The sequence below is a fragment of the Pezoporus occidentalis genome, unplaced genomic scaffold (assembly GCF_034315485.1).
Source record: "Pezoporus occidentalis ecotype Australia unplaced genomic scaffold, CSIRO_AGI_Poc_V1 ctg40, whole genome shotgun sequence".
Classification (NCBI taxonomy): domain Eukaryota; kingdom Metazoa; phylum Chordata; class Aves; order Psittaciformes; family Psittacidae; genus Pezoporus; species Pezoporus occidentalis.
The window spans coordinates 2,743,280-2,764,878 of NW_026915725.1; the positions used below are offsets into that span (position 1 = coordinate 2,743,280).

Below are 21,599 nucleotides of genomic sequence, written 5' to 3' on the forward strand. Positions count from 1 at the left end.
GTATACAGCTTCCACTGCTGGCATCTGCCTGAAGTTGGCTCAGGGTCTGTTTGGAACTAATTGGAAGAGGGGAGCTAGACTAGGAGACAGACTAATTTTAGTCCCCTTCTTCCTTTCTTCCTGCTTCACCCTGCAGTAAATATTTCTGTTGTTTTGTCCAGTTGTGTTAAACTGTGACAGATTTTTTCCAAAGTAGTTTTGCAATATTTCTGCTAGGATTTTTGTTTTTGTTTTTTGTTTGTTTGGGTTTTTGTTTGTTTGTTTTTGTTTTGTTTTTTTCCTTACCAAAAAAGACAAGTTACGAAAGGAAGAAATTGCATTTGTTGGAATCCTTCTTCATTTCTTGGCATTGATTCATGTCTGGGCTTATGAGACAGTGAAGTGCAGCTTTGGCCTACTATGATACTTGCAGGATTGTAAGTAACAATGCTTTTTTAACATGTAGCAGCTTACAGACTTGAAGTTTCAGTCCTTCCATCTGTGTCAAAAGTTACTTTCTAAATACATTCTTGGTTGTCTGTTGTCTTTCTTTTAGAGTTGACTTTATAACTTGAAAACTTGGGAAGAACCCATGTAAGGATTTGTCATTGCTTCACTTAAGTCCTGCAATCAAAATATTTTTTCTGTAGCTTTTGCATTTGAAATATTTTATGTTTGTCAGTGTTTCTACTTGAGACAGTAGGACCGCAGTTTTATCTTCCGACTTTCACTGTTATCTCTGATGCTGATAATCCTGTAATCTCATGTTGAGAGGCAAGTAAATGAATGGGTAATAGGCACTATCTTCTGCAGGCAGTTGGCTGAGACAGATTTCTGGTAGCATAGTTAATGGGATGTAACCTGTTCCAAGTTTTTATTGCTGCTCACTCAACTGCTGATTCTTCAATTTTACAGGCACAGAAAAAGGCATACTTTCCCTTTTTATTTTAGTCTTTTCCCCTTTTTGCAGTTTTGTCTTGCTATCAGCTCTGTTCACCCAACTTGGTAGTTATTGCAGTTGGCTATTGCTCTCTGTACTGCATCCAGTCTGAGCAGCAATCCTTAAAACACTGGTTGTCAGAAGAAAACTCTTACCTGTTTCTTCTGCTTGTGATGGTGGATGGTTAGAAGATGGGAGGCAAATATGCTCCATACAACTGCTGACTTAATATCAGTGGCTGAAAAACTGAGCTTACCTTCCTGCCTTTACTTACTTTTCTGTCAGGAGTAGATAGGATTTCCCAATCTGTTTCACTTGTGACTTCAGAGGGAACACTGGGTGAGAGCTATTATTTTGCCTCCCTCAGCCCTCTGATGATGACACTGTTCAGCTTCTCAGCAAAAAAAGGCTTGTTTTTGCTGAATTGCTTTTATGTCTGCATAAGGAGAGAAGCAGGCACATACACATGTTTGATAACCCACTGCCTTTTGTAGTGATGAGGTGGTGGGGTGTTGCATTCACCTAACTGAAGAATGCTTGAAGTTGATCTGGAGAACTGTTTACTTAACACTCATCTCAACCTTTCCTCCTTGTGCAGACCTGCCCTCTTGTCTTTTCTAGACTTGTCTGAGCTTTCAGAGTATCTGGTTCAGCTGCAGCCTTGCTGTAGATATGCTGTGAGAGCAGAAGCTTGGCATGTGCCTGTTCCCTTGGCTGCTTCTGTAGGGGAATGCCCCACTGTGAGGGTCTTGCAGTTTGGGCAGAATCAGCGTCTTCTGCCCTTCCTCCAGCTCTTGCAGGCCAAGGGGGAAGCCGTTGATGGATCAGTATGAATTGCTCCCCTCCTTCCCTAACGCAAACCTTGTCTCCAAGGTAGTACTGGAAAAGAAGAGCAGTAACTGCCTGCAGGGAATGGCTGTGTGAAAAGCAGGGGAATGATCTTTCTGCCTGCTTGGGCCTTTGTGGTTCAGTTCAAACATTTTGATTTGAAAAACACAGAGGGCAATTCAGGGAACAGTGTGCCACTGTGTGTAACAGTATCTGCCCACAGCTGCCATAAATCTTGAGAGGTAATTATCTTCCTTAAGGATTATTTGGCTCATTCTCACTAGAAATAATGTCAGATAAGCATTTTTAGTGGCCACAATACCAGTTTTCCATACAAAATTGCTGGTTAATAGTAAGGGCTGTCTCCAAGTCATTTCTGTCACAGGTCCTCGCATATATGCGGCTTTTAAAATATGAGATTATTTTTAAAATTTAATTTTATTTAGGTTTCAGGTGCTTATAAATTAAGTTCCTGTGTGAATTTTAATTGACGGTTCCTAATGCTGAACGTGATTTCTCTATCCAGGTACCTCTGAATACCAGCTGGCTAATTTATGGCTCAGACAGACTCTGGAGGGTTTCTGAATAGTCTTTTGGGATGTTAGTGTCCCCTGCCTCATGCCCTGGCCCTTTACCAGGTTTGCCATGTTTTCTGCTACCCAGCTGTGAGTCAAGGTGGACAGACAATGCTCATGCTTTCATTTTGTTAGGAGTGTGATAACTTTTAGCAGAGTGGTGGGCCACAGCAATAGATAATATGTTAAGCTTACTGGAGTTTAACTGAGGTGTTTGTTAAGTTTCAGCCTGGGATGTGTCTTTCACACAGAAATTTTGCTGATGCTGGCATCTGTACTACAGAAAGTGATAGAGGGCATTCCTATATTCTTTCAAGGAGGCTATGTACTAACTCAGCAGTGAATTACTATATAGGTAGTGGCATGTTACAACCTCCCTGAGGTCTTCTGAGTCCCGAGGTAGTAATAGCTCGTTAAAATGGTAGTTAATGAGTATAAAGGGATCATTATGTGACTCTCCTACATGATGGGTAGGGCTAAATCCTAACTAGTTCAGTAGAAAGTATTCTAAATAAGGAAGGAAAGAATTTGATAAATGCTGGTGGTAGTTCTTTATAAACCTAGCTATTTAAAGTGATGCATTTAGAAAAACATAGAAATACATTTTTGAATAAATTTATACAAGTTTGTAAATGTATTTTAGGGGTTTCAGTGGTATTAGTCTCCTTTAGAATCTCAAAGTTACCTTGACATAGTCTGTAATGAAGCATTTGTGGTTAAAAATATGCAGCGTTTGGCTACTTCTGATCAGTTAGGTTTGAAGTTAAAAATAATTCCTCCATTCTCCCCTAATTGCTGCTACATTTTCTTTTTATTTTAAGATCTCAAGATTTGTGGACATTTTCTGTTCTATATGCCAAAAATAAATTATGGAGCAATTTCTCCTTGAGGGAGGAGGAAAGTAATGTTCCCTAATATGATTTTTTTCATGGAAAACAACCACCTCACACATGAGATCTTCTTTTTCATGCGTTTCATTTAACTACCGTTATTTTCTGGAGAAAAGTAGCTTTATCCAAACCGAACAATGTGAATTTTTTAGCAGCGAGATGAAAAACTTACTGATTTTGGTAAATGCTTCATGTCTTTTTCCAGGCTCTAGAAGGACAGACAAGCATATGAAAGACTGCAGGCTCAGGAACACCCAGATCTCAAAGCTCAAGTTCAGTGGACAGGGCTATTTTTAGTGTCTGTAAATCAAGAAAAATAACATTGCTTCCATGAAATGAACCCTTCAGAAACATCATAGTATGGTACAGAAGCTAGGGTAACAACAGGAAAAGGAGGGTGGAAGCAAATATGAAATACATTAAATAAATATATAAATATATTGTAAACATACAATAAACAGATATATGATTTTCAGAGAGGTGTTTCTGCTTTCTGCATAGAGGAAAAAATTATTACTGCTATAGCTGGATATGGTTTACTACAGCGGCTTTACCATATCCTCATTTAGGTGTTTTTGTTGCAGAAGTTAAGTATTTATAATAAACAAAACATGAGACATTTTAAAAGGAATGCCCGAATTAAAAAAAATCTATTTGTAGAAATCCCCATTTGCTTTTTGTCTTCTGTTTAGTCCTTATTTTCCTCTGACATTCATAAAGAACTGTGCTGATCATACCTGTTCCTGTTCCATACTATCTTTCAAGGCTAATGCTGATAACAGAGAAGGTATTATAAACTCAGATTATGTGTATGACTTACTAGTGATCGTCTCCTACAGGATGACTTTCTTAGTAGTTCAGAGTAACTGCTCTGTAACAGGAAAAATAAACCTAATGCTTTGCAGACCAAGTCATGGAGCAGGGCCCCATGGGACTTAATAGCAAAGAAGTGTTTCCTGCCGCCTCTTGATACTTGCCACTCCTTCTGAAGCTCTTTTAGGTTTTGTGAAAATCTCATTTTCTCCTCTGGCATGAGCATCTGTCATCTTCAGTGTGACAAGAATACTGTCTTTCAGCCAGGACCTTTAAAACTGCAGAAACAGATAAAGTAAATCCAGTTGGAATATTTTCAGCGTTATTATTAAATTGATCATCAAAAGGGTATTTACATTCTAAAATATTGGGCTGCTGGTGACCTACTATACCCTGCTGTGACAGAACCGGTTAAATTTAAGTCACGCCTGATAAATGCATGCAAGACCTGCTTGTAAAGGAGGCATCAGCAGCCTGTTCCAGTGATACGCTAGTGATGCTTCTAGGAAGTGTTCCTGGTACCTAACTTGAATCTCCCTGTCCTGTTATCCGACTGCTACTGCTTAGACCTGATAGATCAGACCAGGCAATTATTCCATTTCTCTTCCCGGCTACCTTTAATGTATTTGAAGATGTTATTTCCTTGTGTCAGCTGCCTTTCTTTTAGGCTTAAGCTGCTCTTGTTTTTTTCAGTTTTTCTGAACAAGTCACTATTTTTGTCTCCTAGACCTCGTATTATTCAGGGGTTTTTTTCCTTATCTTCTGAACAGGCTTATAGCTTTCTTTAATGCATTGTTTGAACTGGAGGTAGCAATCTGCTGAGGTCTTACAATTGCTGTGTGAAATGGAACGGTTGCTCCCTGCCACACTGCTCGTGTCTCAGGCTGTGCTACACAGAAAGCCATCATGCCACTGACTCGTGCTCAGCTTGTGATTCACTGATCATTTCTGCCTAACTGCTTTTTTCTATCCTGTGTTTGTGTAGTTGATGAATTCTGTCCAGATGTACACGATTAGTCTTCCACTTAAGAAATAATGTCATATTTTTTTTTAGAACAATTCTCCAATTTGTCCAAATATTTCAAAATTCTAATTCTCTTTGACAGCATCTTTGTAGGTTTTCCCAGGTTAGTGTTAACTACCAGTGTAATAGTGATTCTGTAATTCAACTTCCTGGTTAAAATATTGAGTATCAGTGCACCTGGGACAGACCTCATAAAATCCTGTTTGATGCACGTTTTCATTTTTGACAGATCCTTTAATCTATTCAAGGTATGATTTATTTTCTTTCTGGTTTGTTTTGCACCTGCAAGAGAAGCTTCACCATACCCATGTTTTTGTCATCTGTTGTACACGATATATGTTACTTAAGATATGAAAATGACTGCTTTCATTCCAAGCTTATGCAATAGCTTTTATTTAACTGTGTTCTTAAATATTTTGTGAAGTTGAGCAACAATTACAAATACAGATCGGAGCATTGTGTAAGCATTCAGGACTGCTGGGTGGATACACTTGTTCATATGTATTTTTATATCGGCATCTCTGAGTGTGTGTGATGGATGTCTGTGGGTGTATGGGCCCATAAATTGGTGTCCTTCACTGCTGATAGGGCTGGGGAAGTGGCTAATAAATACTTAATGTTTATTCTGAAAGGTAATGCCTGTGGGGATTATTCACTATGTAAATGTTGTGTTGATACAGAAGTTAATGGGTAGGTTTTTGAAAACTGTGTTGGAGAGAGTTGCTCTCTGCTGGCTTCCTGTATGGCTTTATAATAGTTTCTTTTCAGCCATGCATCTTATATCTTGCCTCTTGTATGCCCTTTCCTCATTTTGTGGATGTCACAAAGGATGGCAATAAACACCTTTCTAAGAGTGTAAGAAGTTTTAGAGCTCACAAATAAATTAAAGATGTAGTCACAAAAGTGACAGCAGCAATTCATGTGCACAGGAATTGACTAAAGAATTTGCAGGGGGGTTATTTGTTCTATTTGTTTTGATCTTTGGTTTGCTTTTACCAAAATCTGTGGTCATTAGTAATCTCCCTCTAAAAATTATGCTTAAATTGAGATCTGTGAAACAGTTATTTGAAAAGACAGGCTAGTTGTGTAGGAGCGTATGGGTCAGGCATGTCAGTTCTGGTGGAAGGGTATAATGAGAACAGGATAAGCAACAGGAGGAGGAGGTAGAGGCCTGGTATGGATGCAACGTCTCTGATTCTCTAATTTCCTCTAATTCCCTACCTTCTGGAAAGAAGTTGAAAATGTATGAAAGTTGAAATATAGCAAGAGTGCTATATAAACAAATAGCAGGGTATTTGGGGCACTACACCCCAAAATCTTCGCCACCTTGTACAGGTTCTCCACAGTGGTTAACATTGACTGTGTTCAGCTGTCCTTGGGTATAGTGCCACCTCTCTTGTAAATCAGGGGCCTGTGCTATCTAGGGGCAAAGGCATTGAGCAAGATTTAGACACTGCAGGTTAGACATTAGGAACAAATTCTTTGCTATGAGAGTGGTGAGCCACTGCAACAGGTTGCTCAGAGAAGTTGTGACTGCCCCATCCCTGAAGTGTTCAGGGCCAGGCTGGACAGAGCTCTGGGCAGCATGGTCTAGTGTGAGGCGTCACTGTCCATGGCAGGGGGGTTGGAACTAGATGATCTTTAAGGTCCCTTCCAACCCTATCTATTATATGATTCTACGATCACATTTTGTTTTCCCTGCCAGCCTGGACTGTAAAAGTAGTGGTCTGTCTTTGTAGCAATTTAGTTGCTGTGAATAGGTTGAAGGATCAGGAATTTTGTAGGGGATATTTTTACCCGAGAGCTGTATACTGGAAATCTGGTATGATAGGCAGATTTTAAAGAGAACTCCCTAGGAGCAGCTTTATTTACCCTGTACGAGAATACACACAGGTATACATAAATACACACAACTATATATAGTATAAAAATTATATAAGATATATTATATAAATGTGTAACCAGTAAAGGTAATCTATAAAATTGAGTCAAAATATATCTCCTAGTGATCCTGGAGAAACATGTGAAATAAATAAAGGATACTGACTCGTTCCTTCCTTTTGAACTACCAGAATGAAAACCTAAATGGACATAAACTATAACAATAGGAAGATTTCAAATTAGCCAATAATGTCTGCTGTTGTTGTTCGATAGCTTTTGTCCATTTTGAATTTGAACAACAGTTCTAAAAATGTTGAGAGTTGATGAGTATTCTCTGCATCTCAGAGACAAAGCTTACGTTAAAACATAACTTATGGTTATACATGACAGTGGTCTCTTGGGCAATCTAATTTTTCCTACGTAATCAGTTTCTGAAAACCTAAGTAAAAAAGGTAAAAGGCTAAAGTAGTTTCAGCAGAAGAAAAAAATTACATATAAATACTGTTGTTCAAATTGGTCAAGAAAACCTAAACCCATATAATTGAGCACATGTGCTGAGGAGATCACTTTTTTTGGTTTTTCAAGCATGAGGCAGCAGAATTTTCATTCATTTGGCACGCCAGGCTGAAAACAGAGTCTTCTTTCATTTGACACACTCCCCTGGAAACAAACATGCCAGTGAAGGGATTGTGCCAGTTATCAGAAGCTCACAGGAATACATTGTGCTGGTTTGTGTTCATTTTCATTTCATGAATTGCTTTAAAACTTAGCAACATAAGAAAGCGTTAAAACACCTTTTTAGCATTATTTTTAGTTCCTATGTATTTCCCTGCTGTGCTGTTATTCAGTTTAAATCAATGGAATGTTGTGAGATACATGGCTTCGCTTGGAGCAGATCTCTTCTGCCTGGGTATACTTGGAGCACTCATCTGTAGAGAAGCAGCAAATTTGAGTTTAACTGAATTTATGTTCTTGAAAAAAGATGAGTGTCTTAGAAAGAAGTTGTATAAAAAAAGGATGAATTAAACAAAGGATGTGCAACCAGAAATGTAAGCCAAAACTCAGCTGGTATCTTTTAATTGTGAAAGTTCAGAGACAATGCTTGATCTTTTGGGAGACACTTGCTTTTCTTTGCTAGAGTTAGGTTCTTGAGAATTGCTGGCAGGTCCTTCCCATCGCTGGAATTTTCTATAAGACTCTTGTATCCCTTGTACATTTTTTTCCAAGTGCAAACTTGGCAAACTCAGGTGTGCTTCTTGGAACTAACCTGGTCATGGGAGCTTAAATTCAGACTGGGTTGCAGTGGATGGATATGAAGCAAATATGGGAATGGTATTTTAATCAAGTTTGATATGGATGAAGATTCCTTTATTTCCTAGTCCTGTGTTGCTGCTGTTGCAGGAGCAACCATGTTAGATATGGGTATGTCTGCTTTATGTGGCTGTTGCTTTTCCTTCTGGTGCTACTGAGCAGTTTCTTTGTGTAGAAACAGCATGGGTAACAGGTGTGATTTTTTAAAATTTATTTATTTATTTATTTTTTTTATCTTTAAAGGGAAGTTACTTCCCAAAAAAAGCTGTGAGGGGGAAATGAGGATGCTTGTGGTTGTGCACAGGTCATCTGTATTGTGACATTTAAGGCCGTTGGTGCTGATAATGCTGAATTTTATTGTTTGTTTCTTAAAGTCTCATTGACTTTTTTTAATTTTTTTTTTTAATTTAAAAAAAAATAAAAGGAGCAAAGTCTAGAGCTAAGGCCAGCCACTGACTTGTACAGTTCTGGTGGTAAGTTTCCAGTCAGAATGGCCTTCCATCAGGTTGAAGAGGTTTGTGTCAGTCTGTGTGAAACTAAGGGGTGAGAATCGGGTTGGAAGAAGTGTCACAGCTGTATCGTTTCTGCCATAAGAATTACCTAGGGAAGGGTTGTGGAACAGCAATGGTTGTGTTCTGACCACTTAAGAGAATGAGACACTTAAAGAGGGGGTCACACTGTGTGCCTTGATGTTGCTCAAGGAATGAGGGCTGTGGATATTTAATTATTGGCCTACAGTTGTGTTTGTTTGGTTATGGATATTAGTTTTTTGTGGACTTCACAAGAAAATAACCAGCTATAAAGCAGCAGTGTTGACACAACGTTTAATAGACATGTGTAGCTTCTCTCCAGTTATTTGTCCCTGCTTGTGTTGTGACTTTGTGTGGGACAGTCTGTGCATCCTGCAGTTTCAAATCATGGAAGAAAAATACACGATTGTGAATTTACAAAGTTTGCTTTTTTTTTTTCCCCTGTACTGTTCTACTTTAACTTGTATACCTGATGGTTACCAAAAGGAAAATAGTGATTTATACCCCCTTATTCTACACAAAAAAAAATCTGAATGGAATATTTTGTTGAGGAAAGACTATTCCTTTTTAATTGCTCTTGAATAAAAAAAAAAAAACCACAAAAGTTATATAAGTCTGATTTATAATTTGGGAAAGCTGAAAAAAGGCCTCATGAAGGCCTGCTTGTGCAGAGGTTATTTACAGGTATAAGGTTCACACTTGAAATACAGTCATCTGGTGCTCTATGCAGTTGTCACCTTTGGTTGCTGTATAGCTTCAGTAACACGCGCTTTGGAAAATTCTACACAGTTATACAGCAGCACTGCAATGAAATAGACATACTGATGTCATTCTCTTTTCACCCATTAACAAGTGATTGGCCAGATTGCAGGTGAATAGAAATGTGATTTCTATCTTCATACTTGGTCCTTTGGACCACATGCCTTCCCATTGCTAATAAAGATATATTGCTAATAAAGATACATGCCACCTATTTGAAGACATGAGCAGGCATATTTAAAACCCAGGATGAATCAAGCACATTTACTGTGTTAGAAGCAGTTGCTAAATTGTAAGTAACTAAGTCTTGTTGTATAACTGCATTGCACTCAAGGGAACAATTTGGGTTTTGAATTGTGTATGTTGGTAAGTGAAAACTATGTAGGCATTGATTATTTTTTCCCCTTGACCTAATCACTGTTTGCCTATGGCAATATCTTATATGTGTTCACCAAGAACTGTCTTGGGACCACAATGAGGCTTTTTCTTTTTTTTCTTTTTTTTTAGCTTCATTAGTAATCATAGTTACATTGGGAAAGAAAGTAGTGGAGTAATATGCTTGTACTGTAATACGCCAGTTCTGTTTATTGTAAAGGTGGAAGTGAACTCTGTAGGTGTGAGTCTGAATTTGCATAGACAGAGGAGGAGACCGGATTTGGATCTTCATACATTTTTCAGCAAGAAATGAATTTTAAAAATGAGACAAATGCGTGGTTAGGTGACTTATTCTTATATGTGTTGTGAAAATATTCTTTCTTTGTTTCTCCTTGGTGTTTGTAGTCTAATGATAGAACTTTTCTTCACAATACTAGAGCAAATGAAAATGATGCTGAGTAAAGTAAAATTTAGTAATGTGTTTTTCATTGTCTGAATTGAACAAGTTGCCAAAAGTTAACGCAGAAATAGTGATAAGAAAGTTTTCTCCTCTCCCCCACTCTGGGAATCTGATGTGTATTACCTTTTAGACAAAATCAAATATTCTAACAGAGTACCTTAAGAAATGTGTTTAGCTCTTGATACACTGTTGATCCCTTCAAATGGTAAGTTTGTTTGTGTGCTAAAATACTTGTTTGTAGTATAAAGGATTACATGAAACAGTGTGAAAAGATGAACTTCTAACAATCTACCTCGAAGTCATATAACTAGTCACATGGACACTCTGCTTGTTCAATAAAGTGTTAGCAATTAAGAAATTCCCTCATCAGTACTTGCATATTTGCATGCATAAGAGACCAGACTGTGGCCTGTCTAAATGTAGTCTTGCAGTTTGGTATTTCTGAGAACTAAATCTAGCACAAAATACCTTCTCCGTTGAGTTGTCTACTATGTGCATTTTTTCCAGCTTTGCAGCTGACAGCTGGTCAGGTTTTATTTTAGCTTAGAGCATTCATTTTGCATTATCTTTTAATATAAGTGCTTGTGTTATGCTCCCTGTTTCAAAATATACAAGATGGATTATTGCCTTTTTTCCTCCTGAACAGCATTCTCTCATATGAAAGTGGACTTGCATATGGAAGTGTGTGCTGCTGTTGCAGTGAGAGTAGTTCTCAACTTGTAAGATCCGTTAACTGGAAATGGATGTGCAAAGAGATGTTCAACTTTTGAAGCATTATGGGACAATATTGCTTTGAAGAGATAGTTATCAAGGCAGGTGGTGCTTTTGATGTTTGTATCCATATGAGGGAGACAGTGTGACAGGCTCATTTGCCTTAATTGGTGGTAAAATTTGCCAACCTGAATCACAGTGTTGGAGAAATCACTTAATGCACTAGCTGTCTATAAGATTACCTGCTGCTTCTGCTGTTAACTGATATGCTTATACAGGTTTTATTTTTCCCTCCTTAAATGTAACTAAGATGAAGATTTCTGCAAACAAAGCCATCCAACATGTCTTCTGAGCTTTTTCTTTAAAACGCAGAAAACCTTAATGTGGTCATGGCTTTCTCTCTCAAATCTTTGGACTTCTGCCCTAATATGTGAAATAGTGTTTTCTATAGACTGAAATATTGACTCTTAACTCGGTGTTTTGTTGTTCAGCCTTTATGGCAGTGTTCCTGAAGTTTGCTAACAAAGTCAGTTAGCTATAATTGAAAGTCTCTTAGAACAGCTGACTTAAGTATGGTATGTGCTTCTTTATTAATTCGAAAATAATCGTTCTTTGTAGCTTATGTAGGGTCATACACTGCTAGGAAGTTCTCAAGTGATGAGAGGCTTTTCTGAAAGCCCGACCACTTTTGTTCAGGGCAACTCCCAGAGGATCTGGAGCCTTGCCTGAAGATGCCCAACATTACTTGTAGGTAGCATTAATTAGCAAAATGTTTGGAACATACAACCTTTTCCTGTGTTGTGCTTGACAGTATTGTGGAGAAGTTGGTTAGCAGGCAGAATTATTGTTGCTGCAGAAATTTATGTGGACCAGTTGTAATTAAATCATTCACAGCAACATCCCATATTTAATTTCTTGTCAGTATTATTATCACCTTTTCAACCTTCTAGGGCGTAATTACAATTAGCTGATATGTTCATAAAGATCACTTTCATGGTTTAGCTAAAACTATGGCCAGTAAACTATTTCCTGATTTTTATTTGCAGTAGTAGTATTGAAATACTTCATCTTGAAGACAAGCCCGCATTGTTTATGAAGTGGCTGACTGGGTTGGTAGATGAGGGAAATAAAAGTATCTCTAAATTATTCCTGGTAACTAAGAGGAACAATCTATTTTTGTAAATTCATAAGTTTTTGTTTCAGCTTCTGAAGGTGAATCAACATAAATATTTAAGCAACTTTATTCTTTCAGAGCTGAATTGGCATCTCATGCTTTGCTTAAGCATGAAACAGATAAACTACCTTTTGGCCTGATCTTTTGCACAAATAATTATGCTGCTCTCAAAATTGAAGTTTAAATTGTTTGGATACAACTGAAAACACTATAACTTTGTTTACTTGTTTGTTGTTCGAAGTAATTGCAAGAATTCTGTGGGTCAACCTTTTAATGTGCTTTTATCAGGTTTTTAACTGTTCACTGTGACTGTTCCATAAATAATACCAAGCACATCTAAATGTGTGGTAGGGAAGGAATAAACTGTGTTTTATCCTAGATACACAGTCTGGAGGTTATACTTTTATACACATATCTTGAGGTTATGATGCTCTCAATCTCTAATTTAAAAAAGTTTATTTACTTTGCATTTTCTCATTTATTTAATCTAATTCTATTGAGCTTGTATCTCAAGAATTTAATGTTTCTTTGTGCTTAGAATAGATACTTAGTCACTGTCTCTTCCTTCCACTTCACCAGGAGTTAAACCTATAAAACAATGGCAGTATGAAACAGCTCCCTAGCAGCAATGAAGCTGGAAGCAAGCTGGTACTTAACCAGAGGAATTTTGCTTTGGTGTCCCAGGCCTTAGAAGTAGCTGTTGGAAAATTTAAAAATGAAAAATGCATATGCAGTCTTTTCAGGAGAAATCTTCCTGCGACTAATAAAAGCACCTTCCTTCTTTGGCGGAGAAGAGACTCTGGAAATTTTGGTCTCGCATTCGGGGATAATACCAGCTTACTTAAAATATCATTTCAAAGCTGAATTTGAGAAAATTCTGCTTTTGCTCCCCCCCTCCCCGCTTTATCCTTTCCCTCTTCCCCTCCTTCAGTCTTTTGCTAATATTCACTCCTGGCCCAAACTTGTATACAGCATTATAATAGCCTCATGTTATAAAACTGAAAATTTTAAAATGAAAATAATGATTTGTAATAAAAAGACTGACAGACTAATTATAGTATTGCGTTAATTATTATCTTATTTCAGCTCTGTTCCTCTCACAGCTAATTCAGATCTGGGTTTTGGTGGTTTTTAATCCCTATTGACACTGTAATTTTGAGAGAGAGAATATACTGGGGAACAATATATACAAAATCAAGGAATAAAAATCGTCAGATAAACAGTTGATTTCTAAAATGTTGCCTTGGAGACATTAGTAATAGAATGCAAGTAGTTCTGTTTAAATATGATGCTTTGTGTCTTTTCTGCTGAGTCTAACACATATATACTACATAATATAACTCTTGAAATCTTCCATTTCTGGATATTTTTATAGCATGTACTAAATAGCGGTCATTCATTCAGAAATCTGTGCATTGTGCAGTTAACTTGATACCTCACTGATGCATTTTACATTCTGAGTTTTATTTTTTCCTTCCCCAAATGTGTGCAATTCTTACAGTGATTAAGATAAAGATTGATGACGGTGCTACAGTATAGCTTCAAGACTGCAATTTGAAGCTACTTTAGAAAAATACAATTCTTTAGACACAGTGAAGCTGAAGTTGAATGGAAGTCCTATTACTGGTGAATTACATGTAAATATTAATAAGGGAAGAGTTCAGAGCAAGTCCTGAGTTTGGGAAATTGAGCATGATAATTTCCTGAAATGATGTCTGTCTTGAAGATATGCAGATGCAATAATTTTGAGGTTTTATTTGAACTTTCAAGTGGTGTAGAAGGTGCCTGGGTTAGTGTTTAAGCAAGAAAGTGCTTGGAAGTTTTGGCAAATATCACTGTAATGGATGTATGGTAATGAAGGAAGTTGAAAGATGAATTGGCCTGGATGACTGTTTCATTCAGTCATTTAGGCTAGGCTAGTTGCATGGTTTGGTTGCTAGACGTCTCAAATTACGTTGACTTAGTTCCTGCACTTGGTTGACTGTCTTCACATCTTAACAAACTCTGAGAATTAGTTTCTGATCATTTGCTTTGTTTTACTTTTTCAGGATGCTTCGTCCGCAGACATTCGGAAAGCATATCGAAAGCTTTCACTGGTTTTGCACCCAGACAAGAATAAAGATGAAAATGCAGAGACACAGTTTAGGCAAGTAAGTGCAATGTGTGGCAATAAATTTTTTAGGGAAAATAGAATCAGAATTTTTTATGATAGTGTGTTTCAGTAAGAACAATGGTACACCTTTGAAATGACTAAGCTGAACATTGAATTACATTTTTCCTGATATATTGATTAAAATCAAGTGCACTTTTTCAGAATTAACTTGTTGACTAACTCCTAAATTAGTATTTACCTGTTATTAACATTAATTTGAACATAACACTTACACTTGTACTCTTAGGAGGGTAATATGTTTTGCACTTTATGTAAGGCTGTTTATAAATACCTATTTCAAAAGCAGCAGGGAAAAAAATCTGATCAGTTCTCAATGCAAGCCATATGTGGGCATAATTAATGAAAACATTCATTTATTCATTTTAGTTTTTGAATATGTGCCTTTTGAATCCTTACAGAGTGAAACCACGAGACTCTTGTAATTGGCTCTACCTTTAGAAATATACTTCTGATGACTAAATAGAGGCTACTTAATTTCAGTAACATCTTTAGGATGAAACAAATTATACCTTTTATTTTTAAGATGTAACTGATGCAAGACTCAGTTTGACAGATGCAAGGAGGGGAAAAAAACAAGGCTTCTGTAGGAGTTGTTTGTGTTTCTGATGATACTTTGTGTATGAATATGTCACTGTTTCTTTTGCATATTGAGTTTGCTTTTCAGTGTTGCAGGGGAATGTGAAAATTGGCAAAGGTCATTAGCTGGCAAACATAAAATATTATACTACTACTCAAAGTTTGTAAAGTATTTCGTGTGTGTGATTCTCCCCCCCCCCCCCCCCTTCCTTTTTCTGGTTTTGTTTTAGTTGGTGGCCATCTATGAGGTTTTAAAGGATGAAGAAAGGAGGCAGAGGTGAGTTAATTCACACAGTTTCTTAAATAAAGCATTTGTGCAAGTGATATATATAAGTCCTATTTGACTTAATTGTAACTCTTCAGATGATTTTTTTGTATAATTTACATTTGCAATTCTTAGGTTTAATTAAAGATTGTGTATAGCTTAAAGTGGAAGATGGTGTTTATTTTTGTGTTATATACTGGTTGTACTCCTTTAGAACTGGTATCTCAACTTCAGAAGCTTGCTGTTATTTGAAGCAGTTTTTTTAACACTTAATTATATCACTTCTTCTTGAGTTGTGTTAATTCTCATTGCTTATTTTATTAAAACAATGAAATGGTTGAAAATACAGGCCACTGATTCAGCTGACAGTTGTATCTCATTGTATTAATGAAATTTATATCTTGAGGTTTGTAGCATGATATTTAGGAATTATTTCCAGTGTACATCTTCAGCATTGTTTTCTGTTGCTTAGTTAACTGTTTTTTCTTTCAGATGTATTATTTATAATACTGTAAACTTTGGTATAAATAGCATAAGTTTTTAATAAGTAATAGTTGTCCTTGCTGCTTCAGGAGTGTGTGCAGCAGTACCTGGAGGAGATAGAATTAGGCACTGAGAACCTGGGGCTGAGCTGCTTTTTGGATGATTGTTTAAAATTTTTTTTTATTCTTTTGAGCTGATGAGCATTTAGTGATTATCTGGGACACTTGAAAGAGTTTTGCTTTTGGGTTGGAGTTATAGTAAATCACCTTTCGGCTTACAAGTATTTAAACAGGGCTTCACGAGACATTTCTTGAAGGGTTATTGGCTTTGTAGATGTCTTGGCAGGAGTCCAGGTTTTATAGTACAGATTATCTACTTTTTGATAATCATCTCTTGAAGTGTCATGAAAATGTACTTAATAGAAGTACTTCTGGAAATTTGGTGGGGTTGGTTTTTTTTTTTTGTTTTCTCTCAAGAGAATTTCATTGTGAGGTTCTACTCAAGGAATGTTTTTTTGGTGGGTTTTGTTGTTGTTTTTTTTTTTTAATGTTAGTTTAAGTGGTTCCAGACCACTTGAAAAGTGAGTTATCCCCCAAATTTTCCCAATTTTTTGTTTATAACATTGTTTACATCTACTTTCTGATATTGCCTTTCTGGAACTTAGTTCCAGCTTGGCATCTTTAGGAATTTCCTTGCAGCTGTAATAGCAGCTTTTTGCATGGAACTGTGATGCAGTAGCTTGTAAAACTTAGGTTTTTAAGCCTTGCATGCATTGCAAATATGAATGAATTAACCCAACTTGTTTACAAGAATCTTGTTAATTAGTGCAGCACAGTGATTACAAATGAGAACTTAAAGCAGTGGTAGATTGTTCTCACTTAGATTGAGTTCACTGTCAATAACTTGTTTTGTACGTAGTGGCATATCTTTCTTGCACAGTGTGGATGCATGGTTGATGTTGCCTCTATAGTTGATTAAATAGTTTATCTTCAGAGAATTTTCTGGAAATAATATGCAGAGTTTAGAAATAACATATACAGTAGCATAGCTATATGGTGTCATTGCTTTGAAAAAACCTTTATTGGTCAGATATATTACACAGTTGACATTCTTAAACTCTCAGTTGAGCTTCTAAATGGAGGGTGGTCTGTCCTGTACCCTGTAAGGCATTGTTATAGTACATCTTTAAAACAAATCTTAAGTGTGCGAGGAGCTGCTCCCTCTCTAATATTGTTTGTGTTCCAAGGTAACTCATGGGTTTCTTGGCAGAAGAAAAGGGAGAATTACTGCTTTTTTTGCAATCTTCCTACTTTAGATGTTGATACTTGCCTATTCATTGTGTGAGGTGATAGATGTAGTGAAGGGGCTCAAAGGTTACTGTCATGCCCATGTACTGGGAAGAAACTACACCGCACCCTTTGTCTCTCAGAGCTTATCAACTCAATTTCATCCTGATTTTGGAGATGCTTACTTGGATCTGCTGTAACAAAGCCTTCTGCCAGGTTCCCCCCCACCCCGGATAGTGTGGTATTTTTTATACCTGAAATTCAAAGACCTGATGGGATGAGAAGGAAGTAAGTTCTGTTTCTTACAAATTAGTCAGTGAGAAATTTTGGCATTTTAGCTGGGAATTCTTTCACAACTGGACACCTAAATGGGCTGGGGCATGGGATTACACCACCTTGAGAAGAGTGAGCTGCAGACTTCTGCTTCTGAACAGTGAAATCAGCTGTACCTGCTTCTTATTGCTCATATTGAAAGTGGTGTAGGCTGGCATTGGTCCTGATGTGCATACAGAGTGGAACCAGCAAAGGCAGGAATAAGGTCCTGCACTCTTGCAGTGAATGATGAACTCACTTTGAAACAATATAACTGTGTCTAATTAGACCTTTCCTCCTTGTCTTGGTGAATGGCAGAGGTGTTAACTCTGTGTGTGTAAAGAAACAGCATTCTAAAAAGCCAGATCTGTTGGCAACCTGTATGTGATTATTTTTCTAAACTCTGTATTTTCAGATTTATCAGTAAATTTTTACTTTATCTGGTGGCAGAAGCTTTTCTTAAAACATCACAGTTCCTCTAGTGACAATTATAATACAGGGCTTACAAATTAAAATGTGGTTTGCTTTTTTGAGAAAGTTATGTAGTTGCTTGTGAAATATACTAATATTAGTAGTAAAACTACAGAGTATGATAGTATTACCCTCTTAGTAATTTTATCTTACACACTGACTTATACATGACCAAAGCATTCTCATATTCTAACATTAAATATATATGCAGCATTATTTAATATAAAGTGTTTAAGATTAAGTTAAATGTACATGTGGCAGAACATGTTTCATGTTTGGTATGCACACTGTGGTGTGTAAAATTCTACGTAAAACTTTATCTCTGGGGAATGGAGACAGAGGTGTGTTTCCTGAAATACATTTTACTTTAGGGCATTTATTGGTAAATCAACTTGACAATGATAAATTTTATTAGCCTTTGATTATTTTTAATTTATGAAAAAGGAGGTAGTTTCACACACTTCTATTAATTGTAATTAGTCAAAAATCTTACATTTTAATTTCATTGTTTGTTACCATTTTAAAGAGCTTTTATAAGTTACCAGGCCTATTCTCTGTAACAATGTGGGCTTGATTACAGGAAGCATTTGCAAAGGAATCAAGATATACTTGTTTAGAGTAAGAAAGGTGTTTATCTTAGCTCTCATTATAATTGTCTGTATTCATAGGTATAAACTGTTCTGGCTGATGTTGCACTGGATGTCTTTGACATCTTGAGGAAAAAAGGCCCCAAAAGAAAAAAAAACAGTGCAGTCTTCCCGTAGTTCAGAATAGATCTCATTAATTCAAGGTTACAGGATATAAACTATATCAAATCTCTAAATTATTTGAAATATGACATGGAGGGAAGAGTAAATCATAATTATATTAAAAGAGATGATATTGTAATTAGCTACTACAGGTAATGGAATTTTTTTTCTTGCAATGTAATTGATTCTACAAAGACCTCTAAAAACTATTTAATGCAACTTTACAGAAGAGTGAAATTTTAATAATACTGCAGTTAGTTACTCGTGAGTACAAGACTAACAAGTCTGTAGAGTACTCAGTTCTAAAAAAATAAATAAATTCAACTTAATGTATTAAAGGGGATTTTTTTTTTTGTCTTTTTGTTCCTGTATTGGGACTTTGGGGTTTTTGTAGCTTGCTGACTGCTGCATTTCAGACAACTGGCAGGCATACTCATATGCCAGATTTGTTGCATTCTGTATACATATGTCTGAGGAAAAAATACTGCAGGTGTACTTTCTTTTTCCTTTTCAGCTTGATTTTTCTTTTCCGCTTACATAAAGTAACAATACAGGTTGCTGAAAGAAGAATGCTTTGTAATTAAATTTCGAATGTAGTTCTTGATGCACGTGGATTAACTAACTATCTTCTGTAGCTAATGTAGGATTCTATAAAGAAATTCTTTAATGAGAAACTTGCTTTTAATTAGACCATGTCCTAAATTTGGAAATCAAGATTTTAAAATTATGGGAAGCTTCTGAGTTTCAGTAGGATCATTTTCCAGTTGAAAACCTGAAAATCATTGATATCTTTATTTTTCAAATACAGAGCTTAATTACTATTGAAAGCAGTGATTTATCTTTTAACAGTATATATTCTAAAAAGTGGGTTATAATAGAAGCTATCTTCCCTTAAAATGGCCAGTCGTGTGAGCCATAATGCTCATTGATAGTAAAATCAATAGGGCATTGATTCTGAGACTTAATCCTTGGAGACTGTTGTTCAGAACAGCGGACGTAGCCTAGTAAATACCGAGTGCTGTTTAAAGTGTTTAATGCAAGAGACTCTGCTGTCTTATTTTTTTTTTAACAGATAATTTATAATAGGATGTGGTTGTCAAACGTCAGTTTTGCAATCCTGTTTTACATATTGTTGTATTGGACCTTATTTAATCAGTAGCCACATTTTCAGTACATAAATTAGCAAGCTTTAGTATTATAAGAAAGGCAAGTGCTTAATAAATTTATAGCAGTATTAAAAAATTTTTATGATTTTACATGTATTTCTCTGAAGCTTTCAAAGGAATAACATCTGTTGTGAAATCTATCAACCTAATGTTTAAAAATGGGTTTGTTTTCTAAAACATTTTCATGTATTCTGACAATGCTTAGGGAATGTGTTACTGCTTCTAAAATGCTAAAACTTTTACTCAATTCTTGAACAAAAAGTTACATAGAAGTTTCAGTTTTGAAGTAACATGCTAAGGCTTTTTTCTGACCAGATTTTGTGTTAAGGCATCAGTAGTTAATTTATTTTGACTTACTGGAAAGGAAAAAGGTTGCTTCAAATTTTACAGTAATGGATATTAATCTTAGTGGTCTTATAATTTCCCTGGAAGATAGAATTTTGTAATATGAATTTTACTGCTGATAGCATTCAGGGCACTGAAGAATCCTGCATGGTTAAATCTTCTGCATTTATTCAGCTTGAACAAATGTTTTACCAGAAGTCAGCTTTTCTAGATATGCTGAATTAAAGTATATTTTTTTAATTGAAAAGCATTGCCTCTTTTTCTGCTTAAAAAAATGAATTTACTTGTGGAGAATTTTTTTAGTACATCTCTGAGGTATCAATTTAATAACTATCGAAGTAGCTAGTGCAGTTGTTGCATTTAAATTGATTTACATGTCAAGACTGGCAGTTTAGCAGCTGCGCTATTATTCCTGGATTGGTCAATTTACTTGAGAAAAACCTACTACTGAGTTCTACTGACCTGCATGACAATATAGGCTCTATTTCTATTCCTGTAATTAGGCCTGCGACTAACTCAGAATATTTTTAATTAAAATATTTTGGTCAATGTGTTGCACCAAATTAGGCCTTTCAGTGCAGATTTAATTCTGGAAATGGTGTGATTAGAATATGTAATGAGTTGTGTTCAATTTAAGATTAACAGGTTGTGCATCTTGAGCATACAGGTTTTTGAGTTTACTGTAGAGATTTTTGTTTGAAACTTTACTCTTCAAAGTTAACAAGTAGAAAAATCTGTTTTGCATGTCTGTGGCTTGTTTATTTTTAAATTGATGGTAACATACTGTAAATAAAAGACCCCAGACATACTAAGATATTTCAAGACATCTGTGTGAAGAAAAACAGACAAATTGTCAGAAAATGGTTTCTGTACAGTCAGTGGTGTTAAGTAAAATTAAACAGTTTTAAAATAGATTGATTTTTGGCGACAGCTTTTCAAATAGAAAATCAAAATCATCTTGCTGTGGTGAACTTTGTTTTCTAACATCAAAATCAAGCCTTTAACTTCAGATTCGTATCTGACACAGAATTGATGTTAAGTCTGGCAGCATTTTTACGTAATGGATATTGTGCTACTAAAGGACAAAACGAAAGCAAAAATACCTCTCCCCTCCCCCAGCACTTGTGCTTTCAATTTGTAAAAGAAAAATGGATTTCTCTAGTGTTTGACTTTTGTTCTTTGCTACCTATTTAGTAGTGTGTGGTTTGTTATTTACTTCTATCATGGAGACCTGCCCACTGATTACTAGGCAGGTAGAACACAGCTACATTTCTAGGAGTCTGTTATTTCAGAAGTGAATGAACTGGAGGGTGGGTGGGTGTTGCAGGACCAGTCAAATCACTTTATTTATTTATTTTAATTGCAAAAGACTAGATACATTTCCCCAGCATTTGGTTCTGGATTCTGCTTGTTTCCAGATGCAAGCCTAGCAGCTGACAAAACAAGGCATTGCTCTAAAACCAGCCCCCCAACAAAACCAAAACTAAAAAACAAAACACAACAAAACCCAAATGATCTTTTGT

General features: G+C 36.2%; 1 protein-coding gene across 1 annotated transcript in view; it reads left to right on the top strand.

Annotated features, from left to right (window-relative positions):
* DNAJC1 (DnaJ heat shock protein family (Hsp40) member C1) overlaps nucleotides 1-21,599 on the top strand; it is a 109,707-nt gene that overhangs the window by 25,105 nt on the left and 63,003 nt on the right. Inside the window, exons 2-3 of the mRNA XM_062633659.1 lie at nucleotides 14,299-14,400; nucleotides 15,230-15,276. Coding sequence (XP_062489643.1) covers nucleotides 14,299-14,400; nucleotides 15,230-15,276 — 149 coding nt within the window. The remainder of the gene's footprint in view (nucleotides 1-14,298; nucleotides 14,401-15,229; nucleotides 15,277-21,599) is intronic.